This window comes from Bubalus bubalis, chromosome 4 (genome assembly GCF_019923935.1).
Source record: "Bubalus bubalis isolate 160015118507 breed Murrah chromosome 4, NDDB_SH_1, whole genome shotgun sequence".
NCBI lineage: Eukaryota > Metazoa > Chordata > Mammalia > Artiodactyla > Bovidae > Bubalus > Bubalus bubalis.
This window is the reverse complement of record NC_059160.1, coordinates 149,089,507-149,106,761: the sequence shown is the minus strand read 5'-3', so window position 1 is coordinate 149,106,761 and position 17,255 is coordinate 149,089,507. Positions and strand designations below refer to the sequence as shown.

Below are 17,255 nucleotides of genomic sequence, written 5' to 3'. Positions count from 1 at the left end.
CAAGATAAAATGTGAGACAATCACACGCCCAAGAGGGAAGAATTGGGGATGTTGCTTATTTCTTCCCCAATAACACTTACCTTGCTGGCCCAGGCATCTTCGTCCCAGGAAGTGAGTTGTAATACACGAATAATCTCATTAATTTCAGCGCTCATCTTTTCTACAGTAAAATTGCGATTTTTCAAAGCTTCTTCAATTCCTTGGTTTTTGGAGTTTTTAGTTGTTACAAAAATCTTCATAGCTGTAAAAATAAACAAAATATCAGAAACTAAGTTTGGAATGTAATCTTGCTGTATTACAATAGTCACACAAGATGCTTCACACTTTGAACATGTTTTGGGCTTCTAAGGTCTTAAAAAGAATATGAAAATAAACACTATAAGTCTGCTATTAAAATTCCAATATCAGCAACCTTCACTGTAAAGAAAACTGAAGTTACAAAACATCACCACATCATGATCAGGGAACTAATTTAACATGCATGTACTGAAGATCCAGAGTCAAAATATCCACTATTTCTAAATCAGTTACCATCCCAGGCCTAACACTGGTCCTATCTAACACAAACCTAATGGGACAAGATAAAAACAGTCAGTTAAACTGTAACCAAAGTATGCTGCTGCCTCAATCCTAGTGGAAGATCCCAGTGTTGAGTTTATTTTCCATAATTTCTCTTAACATATAGGAATGACTATCTAACCCCTACAAGTAAAGAAGAAAATAATAACAAAACATTGGAAAAGAAAATATCTTCTCATAAACTAATAAAATTATAAAAACAAAGATTAATCAACATTTTATTGAGTTACCCAAATTAGAAAGAAATATTTCTCCCAAAAGCCTTCCTGCCACATAGAACAGTTGGCCTCAAAAAACATATTTTTGGGAAGACTATAAGACTCTATTTACAATTTTTTATTTTCTAGTTTATATAAGGGCTTTCTGAACTCTTATACTCACATCTCCTACTTTAATCACTACCTGAAAAATGACAAAGCAGGAAGGCAGTAGCTGGGGGATTACAGTGACATGCCTTAAAAGATTCTGAAAATAAAGAAACCCTCTTAGAGTTAAACCAACTAACACATAACCTGACTAAGAAAATTTACATAAACCACGAGATATGTGATACATACTAGAGATATCTGATACATACGAGACTCTTAATAAGCACAATTCTCTTTTGCTAGTTGAGAGGGCAGCCATCATGTTTGCATTTCTGGGCTCTGCCCAATGGGAAGGTGATCCTAGTTGGTTTTGACCATCAGCTCTTCAACATAGAGAAGAGCTAGGAAAGGGTTGTGGACTCACTTCTCTACTATATAGTGTTCTAGATCTATTCCAGCTCCTAATTTTTTTTCCCAAGTACAAATAAAGGGGTCAAGATCCATACATCCAAAACTAGAGTTCCTAGAGAAGAAAAGGAGCCTGTTAGAACTTCAAGAGGACAGTAGCAGGCAATAGGAGGGCAGTTTCACACAAAGAGCAGGAGGAGAGCATTAAAGAAAATGAATCCTGGCTCTTAGCTAACCAGCTGCATTTTCACCCAGGCTGAAGGACATGCAACTAAACAGAAAAGAAAATGAACACCAGAGTTTAGAACATATAAACACTTTTTTTTTCTTCTGTAAGATAAAGTACAGACAGAAAATACCTGAAATGAGAACTGGCAGCAACTCTTTCACAGTGTTCATTGAGTTCACCAACATCACTCGATGCTCCTGATGAGTCAGTTCCTGCTGCCTCTCGTCAATCATTTTGGCCATCTTAGTCATTCCTGGGGCAGAGGAAATAAATTGTACAGGGTGAGTAGTGAAATAATTCAGAGTCAGGCTTTCTGAGCCTATATCCACTAAAAGTCCAAACTGCCCACTTATTTAAACATACATACTATCACTGAACTCTATCATTTATGACATTGAATTTTGCAGAACAGTTCTAACTTAAGGCAAATGTATTCTTCTCATTAAAATTAATTTAATAAATATAAATCCTAAATGTGACATAATTTTCACACATTTGACATACATTCACAGATATGTTTAAACTGTTGAAATTAATAAATATATATTTGAAAAAAAACAATTCGCAAGTGGTGAGCGGGGGAATACCTTGCCTGGCTTCCATATCAGTTTTCATGCCATGTACCTGGCCACTGAGCCTATATGTATAAGAACCTCATGTGAGCCTACTACAGGCACGCCTCAAAGACACTGTAGGTTCAGTTTCAAACCACTGCAACAAAGTGAATATCACAATAAAGTGAGACATAGGAATGTTCGGGTTTCCCAGGGAATATAAAAATTATATCTCCACTATACTGTAGTCTATTAAGTGTGCAGTAACACTGTCTAAAAACACAAAGTACATACTCTAATTTAAAAATTATTGCTAAAAAATGCCAACTATCATCTAAGCTTTCAATGAATCATGATCTTTTCAACAGTAACATCAAAGATCAGTGATCACAGGTCACCATAACTAATAATAATGAAAAAATTTGAAATATTGTGAGAATCACCAAAATATGACACAGAGACATGAAGCAGAAAAATGGCACCAAATACATTGCTTGAGATAGGGTTGCCATAAACCTTCAATTTGTAAGAACGCAGTATGTGTGAAACACAAGAAAGTGAAGCACAATAAAATGACGCGTGTCTGTACTGAGAATCTAGCAGCTGAAAAACATCTTAAGAATTACAATAACATGTTTTGTTTTCATCTTTAAATTTTTCTCTGCTTTCCAATTTGCCCAAAATAAGGAGGGGGGGTCTCAATTTCATAATTAAAAACAAAAAAAAATGCTATAAATGTAATTATGGTGATGACAGCATTTGAAACAATCTGGTATTTCAGAGTTAGCCTTCTAGAAACTTTTGTTTACTTTGGTTATTATTCAAGGGTGCTATGTGAGTCTCTAATACTTTGATTTTCAAACTGCTCTTAGAATTTCTTAAGTAGTTTCACAGATTCTCAAGGGGTACCCAAAGGGAGATGGAAAGGTGAGGATACCCCTACTTGATCCACACAGGCTCCATTTTTGTCTTTCATATGTTGAGATTTTGCATTAGATTTCATCTGAAGAAATAAGATTTCTTCATAGTTACGAACAAGTTTAAAGGGTACTTCTCTAAAGGCATTTCTCAGTGATCTTCAATGATAGCTCAGAGAAATTCTTAACTGCCATTAAGTTTACAGAATGACTGCACTGGAACCTCCAGAAAATGCTATTAATTAAATATCATTTTATGTCAGAAAAAAGAATTTTATAAAATGATATGTGATCCTTAATACTAACAAATTAAACATCTAATATGTCTTATCATTAGTCTCATTTATACTTCAAGGAGCCTCAAGTTCATGTTATATGTCTATAACACCAAAAGCTGGTATCTGTTCATGTATTTTGAATATTTAATTCTCAGATGACTACACAATCAGAGATTTAGCTACAGAAGCTCTTCTCTCCTTCTAGGTCTGATTATATTATGCAGTCTTGGGCAAGGGCATGAATCCATAATAGCAGGCGGGCTAATTAGCAAGCTAAGAGGTCACAGAGAGCTCAGGCCAGCTGGCAGACAGTGAAGGAATGCTGTATAATGTGGAATGAAGAGGTCAGGATTCAGGGTGGCCTTAAGCATTGCAGTAATAGAAAAGTATTTCCTACATTCTCCAGCAACATTTGCAATGTCTAGTTCAGTTCATTAGAAAGGGCCAGGATTTGCAGAAAGCAGATTCAGCTTTCAGAGACAATGATTTCTCTTCAGTAGAAGCACAGAGTCAGCTCCATCAAGAGAGCAGAGACAACTAAAAACCCAAAGCATCATTACCTACCTTCCACAAAAAAAGCAGGGAGGAGTGCCCCTTTCCTCTTGATCAACCAAGAACAATTCATAGAACATTTTATTATAAAAGTAGCATATGACTAACCTGGTCCAAGATTCTTCGTGTAAGTGACCAAATCTTCCATAGTTTCTACCACCTCTGCCACTGTAAGATATTCCAAAATTCCTTTGCAAACTCTAATAATTTTACGAACCTGAAAATATATTTCAGAGTATTCAATCAATTGTGTTAACAATAAGTAGAAAACACAGTGATTCAGATGTGTAGCTAGTCAACGTTTTCTCATCCTAAACAATCCTCAATCCTCCATTATTATCTTTACGACTAGGCTTTTTGTCAGGAAGAGGTCTGCTTGGGCCGCAGGGTGCCTTACCTCAGCCTCGTCGAAGGTGAGGAGCAGGTCTGATGTGCCGGAGAGGATACCCCTTGACCCATCAATTAGATAATCTCGAGCAGGCACTGAGTAAGGGTCTGACTGCAGCATCTGGGCTGCTTGGACAAGCTTGGTGCAAGCGTTCTCCACCCTGTGGGGAGGGACACGGAGTTAACTCACTGGAAGAACCAAGCAGGAGAATATCACATGCAAATTCAATGGATGTCAATGGAGATAAATTCACATTTTTTTCCTATATGGAAAATAGACAAGAGTTTCCAGCTTTTAAAATTGGCAATTAAGGGCAGCCCATTCATTCACTCACTGCATTAAGCCTTTGTTCTTCATTATTTCCTGACTACAAAACATAACGAAAAGAAATTCTGAACCTTTTACTTTAGGGGGCTGTATCTCTGTAACTCCTTTGTTTCCTTACTATTCACCCTATACACACTGCCCTTAAAAAACACTGACAACAGTTTCAGATTCGACATCTGGAAACAAAATACCAAAACACTGTGCTAAATGAAAAAAATAATAATCAGACGAACCAAAGGAATAGGAGGCAACACAAAGAAAAACCATGAGGTAATGTACAAATTTTTCATTCATCTAGTCAAATGGATTTGTTTGACAAACTAGACTGTTTGAAAACAGCCTTATAAAACAGTGGTGTTAATTAAAATGTCACTGGCATTCAGTTGAGTTCAGTTGCTCAGTCGTGCCCGATTCTTTGCGACCCCATGAATCCCAGCATGCCAGGCCTCCCTGTCCATCACCAACTCCCAGAGTTCACTCAAACTCACATCCATCGAGTCAGTGATGCCATCCAGCCATCTCATCCTCTGTCGTCCCCTTCTCCTCCTGCCCCCAATCCCTCCCAGCATCAGAGTCTTTTCCAATGAGTCAACTCTTCGCATGAGGTGGCCAAAGTATTGGAGTTTCAGCTTCAGCATCATTCCCTCCAGAGAAATCCCAGGGCTGATCTCCTTCAGAATGGACTGGTTGGATCTCCTTGCAGTCCAAGGGACTCTTAAGAGTCTTCTCCAACACCACAGTTCAAAAGCATCAATTCTTCGGCACTCAGCTTTCTTCACAGTCCAACTCTCACATCCATACATGACCACTGGAAAAACCATAGCCTTGACTAGATGGACCTTTGTTGGCAAAGTAATGTCTCTGCTTTTGAATATGCTGTCTAGGTTGATCATAACCGTCACTGGCATTAATAACCAGTAATTAATAGTTTAATATAATTTAGTTTAATAGCATGGATGACCTGATCAGTGAAGTCAGGTGTCTTTTGGAGGTGGGAGATCATTTTAAAAAGGAACCCAAAATGCATAAAGCAAATATTCACCTTGATCCTCTTGTACTACTAATATGTATTCATTCACTCAACTATTCTTCTACATAGAGGTGAAAAGGACCTACCGGATCACTTCCTCTAATTTCATACTCAATAAACGCATTATGTTATCACAGAGTAACTTATAAACACATGCAATAAATTACTTAAAAATATTTAGCCAAAATTACACATTTTTAGTTGAAAACACACAAAAAAAGTCCCACGCAAATAAAAGCCCACTGGCAGTTCTGAGGATCAAATGAAATAATATAAAAGTCCACAAGTACAAGGCAGTCTTGCACTGTTAATAAATAGAATTAAAACAACATATCAATTTCAACTACGTAAAAAGCATTGGGCTATGGACACTATAAGTATGTATATAAAGATGCAAAAAACACTAACTCTCAAGAAGCATACTCTGGTAAGTCATAAACATCAGAGCCATAAGGCAGCACATTATAAATATCAGCAAAGAGCAAGACCTCACTGACGTGGCTTTTGATCAACAATATTAGATGACTGGTTATATTTAGTTAAAATTTTTAAATTAAAATTAAAATTTAATTTTAAATTATATAATATATATACCTATACATATGACAAAACATATACACATATATAAAACCCTAAGGCATACAGTGAAAATTTTTCTTCCCTCCACTATCTCCTAGGCATTCAAATGCCATCTCCTTGCAACCAATGTTACCCATTTCCTCTGTATTCTTCAATAAAAAAGATACTTTATGCACAAAGAAACAAAAACACAGACTTCCATTTTTTTAATATAAATAGGATCATATTATGCATACTCTCTGCATTCTGATTTTTTCACTTAATTTAACTTGGAGATATTCTAATAGAAGTATCCAAAGAACCTCCCTATTCTTTTACACAGTTTCATAAGTCCATAATTTACTAGACTGCTGCAATGAACCACCTTGAATAAATATCTTTTCTGTTGTTCGTGCTGTGCAGCTTCCAAGATATTAGTCTCCTGACTAGGGATTGAATTTGGGCTCAGAAAAAGAAATGCAAAAAGCAAAATGGCTGTCTGAGGAGGCGTTACAAATAGCTGTGAAAAGAAGAGAAGTGAAAAGCAAAGGAGAAAAGGAAAGATATACCCATTTGAATGCAGAGTTCCAAAGAATAGCAAGGAGAGATAAGAAAGCCGTCCTCAGGGATCAATGCAAAAAAATAGAGGAAAACAACAGAATGGAAAAGACTAGAGATGTCTTCAAGAAAATTAGAGATAGCAAGGAAATATTTTATACAAAGATGGGCTCAATAAAGGACAGAAATGGTATGGACCTAACAGAAGCAGAAGATTAAGAAGAGGTGGCACAAATACACAGAAGAACTGTACAAAAAAATATTTTCATAACCCAGATAATCATGATGGTGTGATCACTCACCTAGAGCCAGATATCCTGGAATGTGAAGCCAAGTGGGCCTTAGGAAGCATCACTACGAACAAACCTAGTGGAGGTGATGGCATTCCAGTTGAGCTATTTCAAATCCTGAAAAATGATGCTGTGAAAGTGCTGCACTCAATATGCCAGCAAATTTGGAAAACTAAGCAGTGGCCACAGGACTGGAAAAGGTCAGTTTTCATTCCAATCCCAAAGAAAGGCAATGCCAAACAATGCTCACACTACCACACAATTGCACTCATCTGACACACTAGTAAAGTAATGCTCAAAATTCTCCAAGCCAGGCTTCAGCAATACGTGAACCGTGAACTTCCAGATGTTCAAGCTGGTTTTAGAAAAGGCAGAGGAACCAGAGATCAAATTGTCAATATCTGCTGGATCATCGAAAAAGCAAGAGAGTTTCAGAAAAAACATCTATTTCTGCTTTATTGATTATGCCAAAGCCTTTGACTGTCTGGATCACAATAAACTGTGGAAAATTCTGAAGGAGATGGGAATACCAGACCATCTGACCTGCCTCTTGAGAAACCTGTATTTAGGTCAGGAAGCAACAGTTAGAACTGGACATGGAACAACAGACTGGTTCCAAATAGGAAAAAGAGTACCGTCAAGGCTGTATATTGTCACCCTGCTTCTTTAACTTATATGCAGAGTACATCATGAGAAATGCTGGGCTGGAGGAAGCACAAGTGGGAATCAAGATTGCCGGGAGAAGTATCAATAACCTCAGATATGCAGATGACTCCACCCTTATGGTGGAGAGTGAAGAACTAAAGAGCCTCTTGATGAAAGTGAAAGAGGAGAGTGAAAAAGTGGGCTTAAAGCTCAACATTCAGAAAACTAAGATCATGGCATCCGGTCCCATCACTTCATGGCAAATAGATGGGGAAACAGTATCTGACTTTATTTTTCTGGGTTCCAAAATCACTGCAGATGGTGACTGCAGCCGTGAAATTAAGACGCTTACTCCTTGGAAGGAAAGTTATGACCAATCTAGATAGCATATTAAAAAGCAGAGACATTACTTTGTCAACAAAGGTCCGTCTAGTCAAGGCTATGGTTTTTCCAGTGGTCATGTATGGATGTTAAGAGTTGGACTATAAAGAAAGCTGAGCACTGAAGAATTGATGCTTTTGAACTGTGGCATTAGAGAAGACTCTTGAGAGTCCCTTGGACTGCAAGGAGATCCAACCAGTCCATCCTAAAGGAGATCAGTCCTGGGTGTTCATTGGAAGGACTGATGTTGAAGCTGAAACTCCAATACTTTGGCCACCTCATGCGAAGAGTTGACTCATTTGAAAAGACCCTGATGCTGGGAAAGATTGAGGGCAGGGGGAAAAGGGGATGACAGAGGATGAGATGGTTGGATGGCATCACTGACTGAATGGACATGGGTTTGGGTGGACTCCGGGAGTTGGTGATAGACAGGGAGGCCTGGCATGCTATGGTTCATGGGGTCACAAAGAGTCGGACACAACTGAGCGACTGAACTGAACTGAACGAAAACCAAGTACTAACTCACTGAATCACTAGGGATTTCATCATTTTTAAATGTATATATCTGTAGGACACTATCTAGAAATGGAACTGCTGAGTCATATGTGTGGACATTAATAGTTTTGACAAATATTGCTATATTGCAATCCACAGAAATTATCAATTTACATTTCCACCACAATGGATAAGAGTACCTGCTTCCTCACAGTCTCAAAAACTCAATGTATAATCAAACTTAGGTATCTTTACCAATATGACAGACCAAAATTGATAAATCTCAATAGTTTCAGATGATACTTATGTAACATACAATTAGTAATTTTAAAGGGTATAATTTTCTATGTGCTTGAAAAGAATAAGTTTGCTCTTAATTTTTAGGTGAATTATTTTATATATTCATTAACTTAAGCTTGTTAACTATGCTGTTCAAATCTTCTATATGTTTGCTGATTATTTTTTGGCCTGTTTTATCTATCAATTACTGAGTGATAAAAAAAATCCCACGAGAACAACAGATTTGTCCATATCCCCTTGCAGCTCTGTTTTTGTTTTACTGAAGCTAACTTACTAGGTACATATAAATTTGCAATTATTATATCTTTCTTATAATTTGAACCTATAAATCATTAGGTGACACCTCTCTATATCTCCAATAATGTTTTTTGCTGATATTAACATTGTAAACCAGCTTGCTTTGACTATTATATTCAATTGGATATAACTTTAACTCTCTGTATCCTTATATTTTCAGATCAAAGGTGGCTCAGTGGTAAAAAAAAATCCACCTGCCAATGCAGGAAACAGAGGAGACTTGGGTTTGATTCCCAGGTCAGGAAGATTTTCCCTGGAGGAGGAAATGGCAACCCACTCCAGTATTCTTGCCTGGAAAATTCCATTGTCAGAGGAGCCTCGTGGGGTACAGTCCAAGGGTTGCAAGGGGTCAGACACAACTGAGCACATACACACACATCCTTATATTTTTAGATGTGTCTTTATGAGTGGGCTAGTGACAAAATGTATTCATTTTGGTTTGTTTGAAAATGCCTAAAAAAAAAAGAAAGAAAGAAAGAAAATGCCTACTTTGTCTTCATTCTTCAAAGACTATTTCAGTAGTACAGAATTCTGATTGATTACTATTTTATCAACACACTGAAGGTATTATCTCACTATGATCTGAAAACAGAACCAAAAAGAGATGTAATAGAAGTAGAGGTTGGAGTGACATGGGGCTATAAGTCAAGGAATTCGGACAGTGTCTAGCAGCTGGAAAAGGCAAGGAAATGAATTCTTTCCTTAAATCTCCAGAAGGAACCAACTCTGCTAACCTATTTTGGACTTTAGACCTCCAGAACTGGAAAATAAAGCATTTGTATTGTGCCTGTTGTGAGAGTAACAGGACACTGGCATCCAGCTGAAATTCACTAGACACACAGAAACACATGAAAATACTACCTATTATGAACAGAAAAAAATAATCATTCAAAACCAACCCAGAAATCACACAGATGATAGAATTAGTAGATAAGAAGGCTAAAATAGTTACTATGTGTTTCATATGCTCAAAAGCTAAAGGAAAGACTGAGTAGATAAATGAAAATTATATATTAAAAAAACTACTCAAATAGATCAACTAGAGATGTGTCTGAGATACAAAACTACACTGGATAGGTTACTACTAGATAAGATATAGCACGAAGATTTTTTTTTTCTTTTTTCTTTTTTGCATGAAGATTATTGAAACTGAAGTCATAGCAATGAAAATTATTTAAAATAGGAGAAAACAAAACTTAAAAGAAAATGAGCAGAGCATCTATGAGTTGTGGCACAATTCCAAGCAGCCTATATGTGTGTGACTGAAGTCCCCGTAAGAGAGAAAAAGGGACAGGAAAAAAATTTGAAGAAAAAATAGCTACAAATTTTTCAAATTTAATGAAAAGAATAAAGCACAAGGTTCAAAAAGCTTCATAAACCCCAAGCACAAAAAACATCAAAGGACTCACAACAAGCTACATCATAAGAAATTGCTTAAAACCAATAATGAAGAGAAAACATTAAAAGCAGCCAGAGAAAAATGAGACACTTTATATTACAGAGAAACAAAGATAAGAATAACAACAGACTTCTCATTGGAAACAATACAAGCCAGAGAAGAGTGGAGCAAAGCACTGAAAGAACTTTGGGTGGATACAAAGAAAATATTCCAAAAATTAAGGCAAAATAAGGACTTTTCCAGCTATGCAAAAGTTAAAAGAATTCATCACCCAGCAGACATGAACTATAAACAAAGTTAAAGGAAGTCCCTCAGGAAGAAAATTATACCAGATAGAAGTTTGGATTTACAGAAATAAATGAAGAGCACAAAATGGCAACTATGTGCATAAATATAAAAGCACGTTTTTTTCTTATTTTTAAATCTTTAAAAGATAATTGACTGGCTAAAGCAAGAACTTTTTAAGACACAAAGTTCAAAAAAAAGTAAATCTGATTTGGCTGACTAGTTAGACAATGAGGACTGGTTTCGCCAATATTGTGGCAAGTGTTTTCCACAAATTAGAGTTAAATTAACATGGAAACATTTGAGATGTGTACAAAATACATAACATGGCAGAAAATATATGCTTTGCAACTAAACTTGTGATTTTAAAATATTTAAATTTAAAATAATTAAATATCTAATTAAATAAATATTTAAATTTATTTCTAATTTAAATTTGGAATATTCAAGGTATTCAAAAGTATTCAAAGTATCTCAAAAGTCCTTTAGGAATAGTCAGGCTTCCTCTATGGCTCAGCTGGTAAAGAATCCACCTGCAGTGCAGGAGACCTGGGTTTGATCCCTGGGTTGGGAAGATCCTTTGGAGAAGGGAAAGGCTACCCACTCCAGTATTCTGGCCTGGAGAATTCCATGGACTGTATAGTCCATGGGGTCGCAGAACTGGACACGACTGAGCGACTTTCACTTTAGGAATAGTCAGATGCTTACTAAAAGACCACTAGTTGAAGAGCACTGGCCATATGCTTCAAGGTTTGTTTTTTTAACAGCCATTCCTTCTAGCTGAAACGCCTCTTTCTCTCTCCCCTCTTTTGCTTGACTGCTGCTGCTGCTAAGTCACTTCAGTTGTGTCCGACTCTGTGCGACCCCACAGACGGCAGCCCACCAGGCTCCCCCGTCCCTGGGATTCTCCAGGCAAGAACACTGGAGTGGGTTGCCATTTCCTTCTCCAATGCATGAAGGTGAAAAGTGAAAGTAAAGTCACTCAGTCGCATCTGACTCTTAGCGATTCCATGGACTGCAGCCTACCAGGCTCCTCCATCCATGGGATTTTCCAGGCAAGAGTACTGGAGTGGGGTGCCATTGCCTTCTCCGATTTCTTCCATCCATCTGTTTAGACGTGACTGGCAAACTGGTAGGGAACTCGCAGTGGTTGCCTCCGCCTTAAAGGAATAAACCATAGGATCTTCCAACGAGTGCCAAAAACTTCTGAGAAGGTCTGCTGCCATGGCTTTCGGGGCCTCGATATTTCTTCACAACAGTTTGACATCTTTTCAATAGATGTTGTATCTGTGATGATGCCAATTAGTTGAGTATAAAACAGTCCAGTTATTCCAACTAACATTGTAATGCCCATAAAGGCAGCTAGTCTCATTATGGCCAATTCATGTCTAACAACAAAGAGGTCCAAATTATGCTTTTTTAGCGGAAGAAAGTAATAATAGTGGCAGAAAGAAAACATCAGTGCATAGCAAGTAAGAAGTTCAGTGTAGAAACACAACTGCAGAAAAACTAACCCCTATTTATTCTCTTAGGTGCTGCTTTTTTTTTTTTTAAGTTTTCAAACTTTTATTTTATATAAAAAGAGCTAGTATTGTTTCTGCATATGGTGCATGTGCTGGATGATCCATTACAGGGAGTTCATTTAGGCCAAGTTAATGAAGCTCATGTCCTTCAAGTACTGGCTGCACATCTTAAGTTCGTATTTCCAGATCAGACCCCGCTGGTTTGACTAGGCCAGCAAGAGAAGAGTTCAGTTCAGTTCAGTTCAGTTCAGTAGCTCAGTCAAGTCCAACTCTTTGTGACCCCATGAATCGCAGCATGCCAGGCCTCCCTGTCCATCACCAACTCCCAGAGTTCACCCAGACTCACGTCCATCAAGTCAGTGATGCCATCCAGCCATCTCATCCTCTGTCGTCCCCTTCTCCTCCTGCCCCCAATCCCTCCCAGCATCAGAGTCTTTTCCAATGAGTCAACTCTTCGCATGAGGTGGCCAAGTACTGGAGTTTCAGCTTTAGCATCATTCCTTCCAAAGAAATCCCAGGGCTGATCTCCTTCAGAATGGACTGGTTGGACCAAATTTTCTCGAATGGCTCCAGTAGAGCTGCTGGTGACCCACATTGCTTTCTCGGTGGCAACAAAGCAAAAGGAACAAGAGAGCACACACATGTGCTCTTAATAATTTGAGGACACAGTTTACCCAGAAGGCAGTGTTGACAAATGACTAGATGCTGCTTTTAAATGACTCTTCCTTCAGAAAACCTACGCAAATCTGTAAGTGTCTCTCTTATGTGTTCACGAGACAAATCCTCCTGGCTTTGTTTTTTCCTATCTACCACAAGAGTGTAAGTTCAGCAAGATCAAGGACCTTATCTTTCCTGTATTCACTGGGTACAATCCCTGACACGTAAGAAATATTCAGTAAATACTGAGTAAACACTTGTTGAATGAAAGAATGAATTTTTTTCAAGTACAGGATATCATGAAAGCATCTGGCCATCAAAATCATTAACTTTAAAAGGTCACAAACTTATTTCTAGGTTAACATGAACCTTGATGAAATTATAGCAAACATAAACACCATAGAATGCAACTACTGCACTACATCTATTTGAAAAGATAGTTTCTGCACAAGTGTTTCAAATTTGGAGAAAGCAAAAAATAAATGAAAGGAATAACCATCATGGAGAAAGGAAACAGGAAAAATAAAAGATGAAATGGAAAAGCTTTACAGGAATCAATTTGATTCTCCGCTAATGGTTCCCTTGTGTGGTAAAATGATAGGGCCAAAACAGACACTGCATCCTTTCCTTCTACCTACAATAAGACATCTGATCTGTACATTAAAATTTAATGAGATTCATAAAGCCAAACAAATCCCACCATCTGACTAACCAGTAGGCAGAAACAGGAAGGAGTCTGTCTTGTCTGTGGAAAGTGAGATTTTACTTAAACATTCAACCTGCCTGGCTTCTTAAAGTGATCTGCTTTTTAATACGAATCTTTTTTTAAAAGCATGTTAGAGAATGACAGTAGGGATAAAGTCTATTTCTTAAATAATTATAAAATTAAAAAAAATAAATCTTGACTATGTATTAATCATAATGAGTTAGCTACTTTAAACCAGTTAGCTAACACATTTTAAGGTTTCTCTCTGCCTTTGAGCCTTCGATCTAAATTAGTAGAAAGCTCTTCTGCTTTAGATCAATGAACCAATGACAGCCTCACAGGACCCACTGTGAGGACCCTCAAGTCCATTCTTCATAAAATTACTACATGATATAACACCATATCATTTAGAGATGGAAAGGTTCCAAACTATTCAGTTCCATGTGATTTCAATTATCACTAATCAAGATGTTTTAACTTATGCTGAATTTTTTTTAAGAAAAATAAGAGAAAAACAGATTTAGAGACTATAAAGATTCATTGCCACAAGACATTTTTAAAGATTCTTCTAGACTACATCCAGAAGTGAGTTCAGTTCAGTTCACTGGCTCAGTCATGTCCAACTCTTTGCGACCCCATGGACTGCAGCATGCCAAACCTCTCTGTCCATCACCAACTCCCAGAGTTTACTCAAACTCATGTCCATTGAGTTGCTGATGCCATCCAACCATCTCATCCTCGGTCATCCCCTTCTCCTCAAGCCTTCAATCCTTCCCACAATCAGGATCTTTTCAAATGAGTCAGTTTTTTTGCATCAGGTGGCCAAATTATTGGAGTTTCAGCTTCAGCATCAGTCCTTCCAATGAATATTCAGGACTGATCTCCTTCAGAATGGACTGGTTGGATCTCCTTGCAGTCCAAGGGACTCGCAAGAGTCTTCTCCAACACCACAGTTCAAAAGCATCAGTTCTTCGGCGCTCAGCCTTCTTCACAGTCCAACTCTCACATCCATACAGGACCACTGGAAAAACCATAGCCTTGACTAGATGGACCTTTGTTGGCAAAGTAATGTCTCTGCTTTTGAATATGCTGTCTAGGTTGGTCATAACTTTTCTTCCAAGGAGCAAGTGTCTTTTAATTTCAAGGCTGCAGTCATCATCTGCAGTGATTTTGGAGCCGCCAAAAATAAAGTCTGTCACTGTTTCCACTGTTTCCCTATCTATTTGACATGAAGTGATGGGACCGGATGCCATGATCTTCACTTTTCTGAATGTTGAGTTTTAAGCCAACTTTTTCAGTCTCCTCTTTCACTTTCATCAAGAGGCTCTTTAGTTCTTCTTTGCTTTCTGCCATAAGGGTGGTGTCATCTGCATATCTGAGGTTATTGATATTTCTCCCAGCAATCTTGATTCCAGCTTGTGCTTCATCCAGCCTGGCATTTCACATGATGTATTCTGCATATAAGATAAATAAGCAGCATGACAATATACAGTCTTGACATACTCCTTTTCCTATTTGGAACCAGTCTGTTGTTCCATGTCCAGTTCTAACTGTTGCTTCTTGACCTGCATACAGGTTTCTCAGGAGGCAGGTCAGGTGGTCTGGTATTCCCATCTCTTGAAGAATTTTTGACAGTTTGTTGTGATCCACACAGTCAAAGGCTTTGACATAGTCAATAAAGCAGAAATAAATGTTTTTCTGAAACTCTCTTGCTTTTTTCAATGATCCAATGGATGTTGGCAATTTGATTTCTGGTTCCTCTTCCTTTTCCAAATCCAACTTGAACATCTGAAAGGTCACAGTTTATGTACTGTTGAAGCTTGCCTTGGAGAATTTTGAGCATTACTTTGCTAGCATGTGAGGTCAGTGCAACTGTGTGGTAGTTTGAGCATTCTTTGACATTGCCTTTCTTAGGGATTGGAATGAAGACTGACCTTTTCCAGTTCTGTGGCTACTGCTGAGTTTTCCAAATTTGCTGGCATATTGAGTGCAGCACTTTCACAGCATCATTAAAGAAGTGACTTACTAATCTTAAATTCCTTTAGTTTAATTCTTTCATATATTTGTTCATCTAACATATTGAGGACCTACTACATGCTACATGAGTCCTAGAACTAAATTGGAAGGAAGGTACGCTACACAGCTTGCAGAATCTTAGTTTCCCAACCAGGGACTGAACCCGGGCCACAGCATTGAAAGCATCAAGTCCTAACCACTAGACTGCTAGGGATCTCCCTAGACCTTTTTTTTTTTAAGTCCCTATTTTTAAGGGGTTACCACCTTGGTAAGACGAGGCATATAAATAAACAAATAATTAGTATTTAGAAGTATGCCCAACACATGCTGAGGGGATACAAAAGTAGAAGTAGTCTTCTTTCTTAACTGAGAGATTACAAGAGTTGTGATAGAAAAAGTGCTTCTGCCCTCAGAAGCTCAGCACTACTTATAATGACAGTTCTCCTAGTAGCATCTCTTTGAGTTGTTTTTTCCATGGAATCATATTCTCCCCATCTCCTTCTCTCCCTCCCTGTCTTTCTTTCTCTGTGTGTGTGTGTGTCTCTCTCACTCTCTCACAGGGACGCAGTCAAGTGTCCTTTCTGTGAACAATAATAAACATTCGTAATAGACCCGCTTTGACTAGGGAAGGGCCGTTAACTACTACAAAGGACGGGTAAATCCCTCACCCTGAAACCAGATAATCTCAATCTACTCTGTCAAAATCAATTATCATATCCCAGCTCACTGATTTAAATGAGGAAGGGAGAGAAAGAGAGCTGGAAAAATTAATACAAGCATGTCTTGGAGATATTGAGGGTTTGGTTCCAGACCACTGAAATAAAGCAAATATCACAATAAAGTGAGACACACAAATGTTTTGCTTTTCCAGCACATATAAAAGTTATGTTTATATTCTATTGTAGTCTATTAAGTATGCAATAGCATGAGTCCCAGAAGAAAAACTACATACTTTAATTTTAAAATACTTTATCACTTAATAAAAAAATGCTAACCACCATCTGACAATGCAAGGTTCCCATAAACCTTTTTGAAAAACACAGTATCTGCAAAGCACAATGAAGTTAAATGCAATAAAACAAGGTATGCCTCCCTAAAGGAGAGAGTCTTATGGGCCTATTTAGACATATATTGCTCCATAACTTTAACCCAGAAAGCTCTCTAAAACACTCAGCAAGTTAAACTTTCACCCCACCCCTAAAACACATGTCGAGGGGTGGTGGAAACTATCCCGTATCAAATTCACTATTTGAATAAAACCTAACCTTAGACAGTACAGTCACTTAGGTTATAAACACTATTACAAAAAATGTGTTCTGTTTGCTAAAGACTGCAGTGCTGTGGAGCAGAACACCTGAAAATATGATTTCATGGAAGTCGGATTAGCCTGGAGCACATCCAAGGAAGCAGGTGTTTACATCTTGGGACCTGTCCTCTCAAGAGAGAGAGAGCTGGTCAGATCACAAGCACATCCGATCACTTGAAGCATAGACAACACTTGGTAGATGGGGAGGAAACAGGCGGGAGGAAGAAAGAACACAATCAGCTAGTGGACGAGGTTTCCGCCACTGTAGC

At 37.9% G+C, this 17,255-nt stretch overlaps 1 protein-coding gene across 4 annotated transcripts in view; it reads right to left on the bottom strand.

Annotated features, from left to right (window-relative positions):
• VCL (vinculin) overlaps window positions 1–17,255 on the bottom strand; it is a 108,830-nt gene that overhangs the window by 39,121 nt on the left and 52,454 nt on the right. For all 4 annotated transcript variants that reach the window (XM_045165555.1, XM_045165556.1, XM_045165557.1 and 1 more), the window contains exons 3-6: window positions 4,223–4,373; window positions 3,934–4,042; window positions 1,655–1,777; window positions 81–241 (exon numbers count right to left, since the gene is read on the bottom strand). In XM_045165555.1, coding sequence (XP_045021490.1) covers window positions 81–241; window positions 1,655–1,777; window positions 3,934–4,042; window positions 4,223–4,373 — 544 coding nt within the window. The remainder of the gene's footprint in view (window positions 1–80; window positions 242–1,654; window positions 1,778–3,933; window positions 4,043–4,222; window positions 4,374–17,255) is intronic.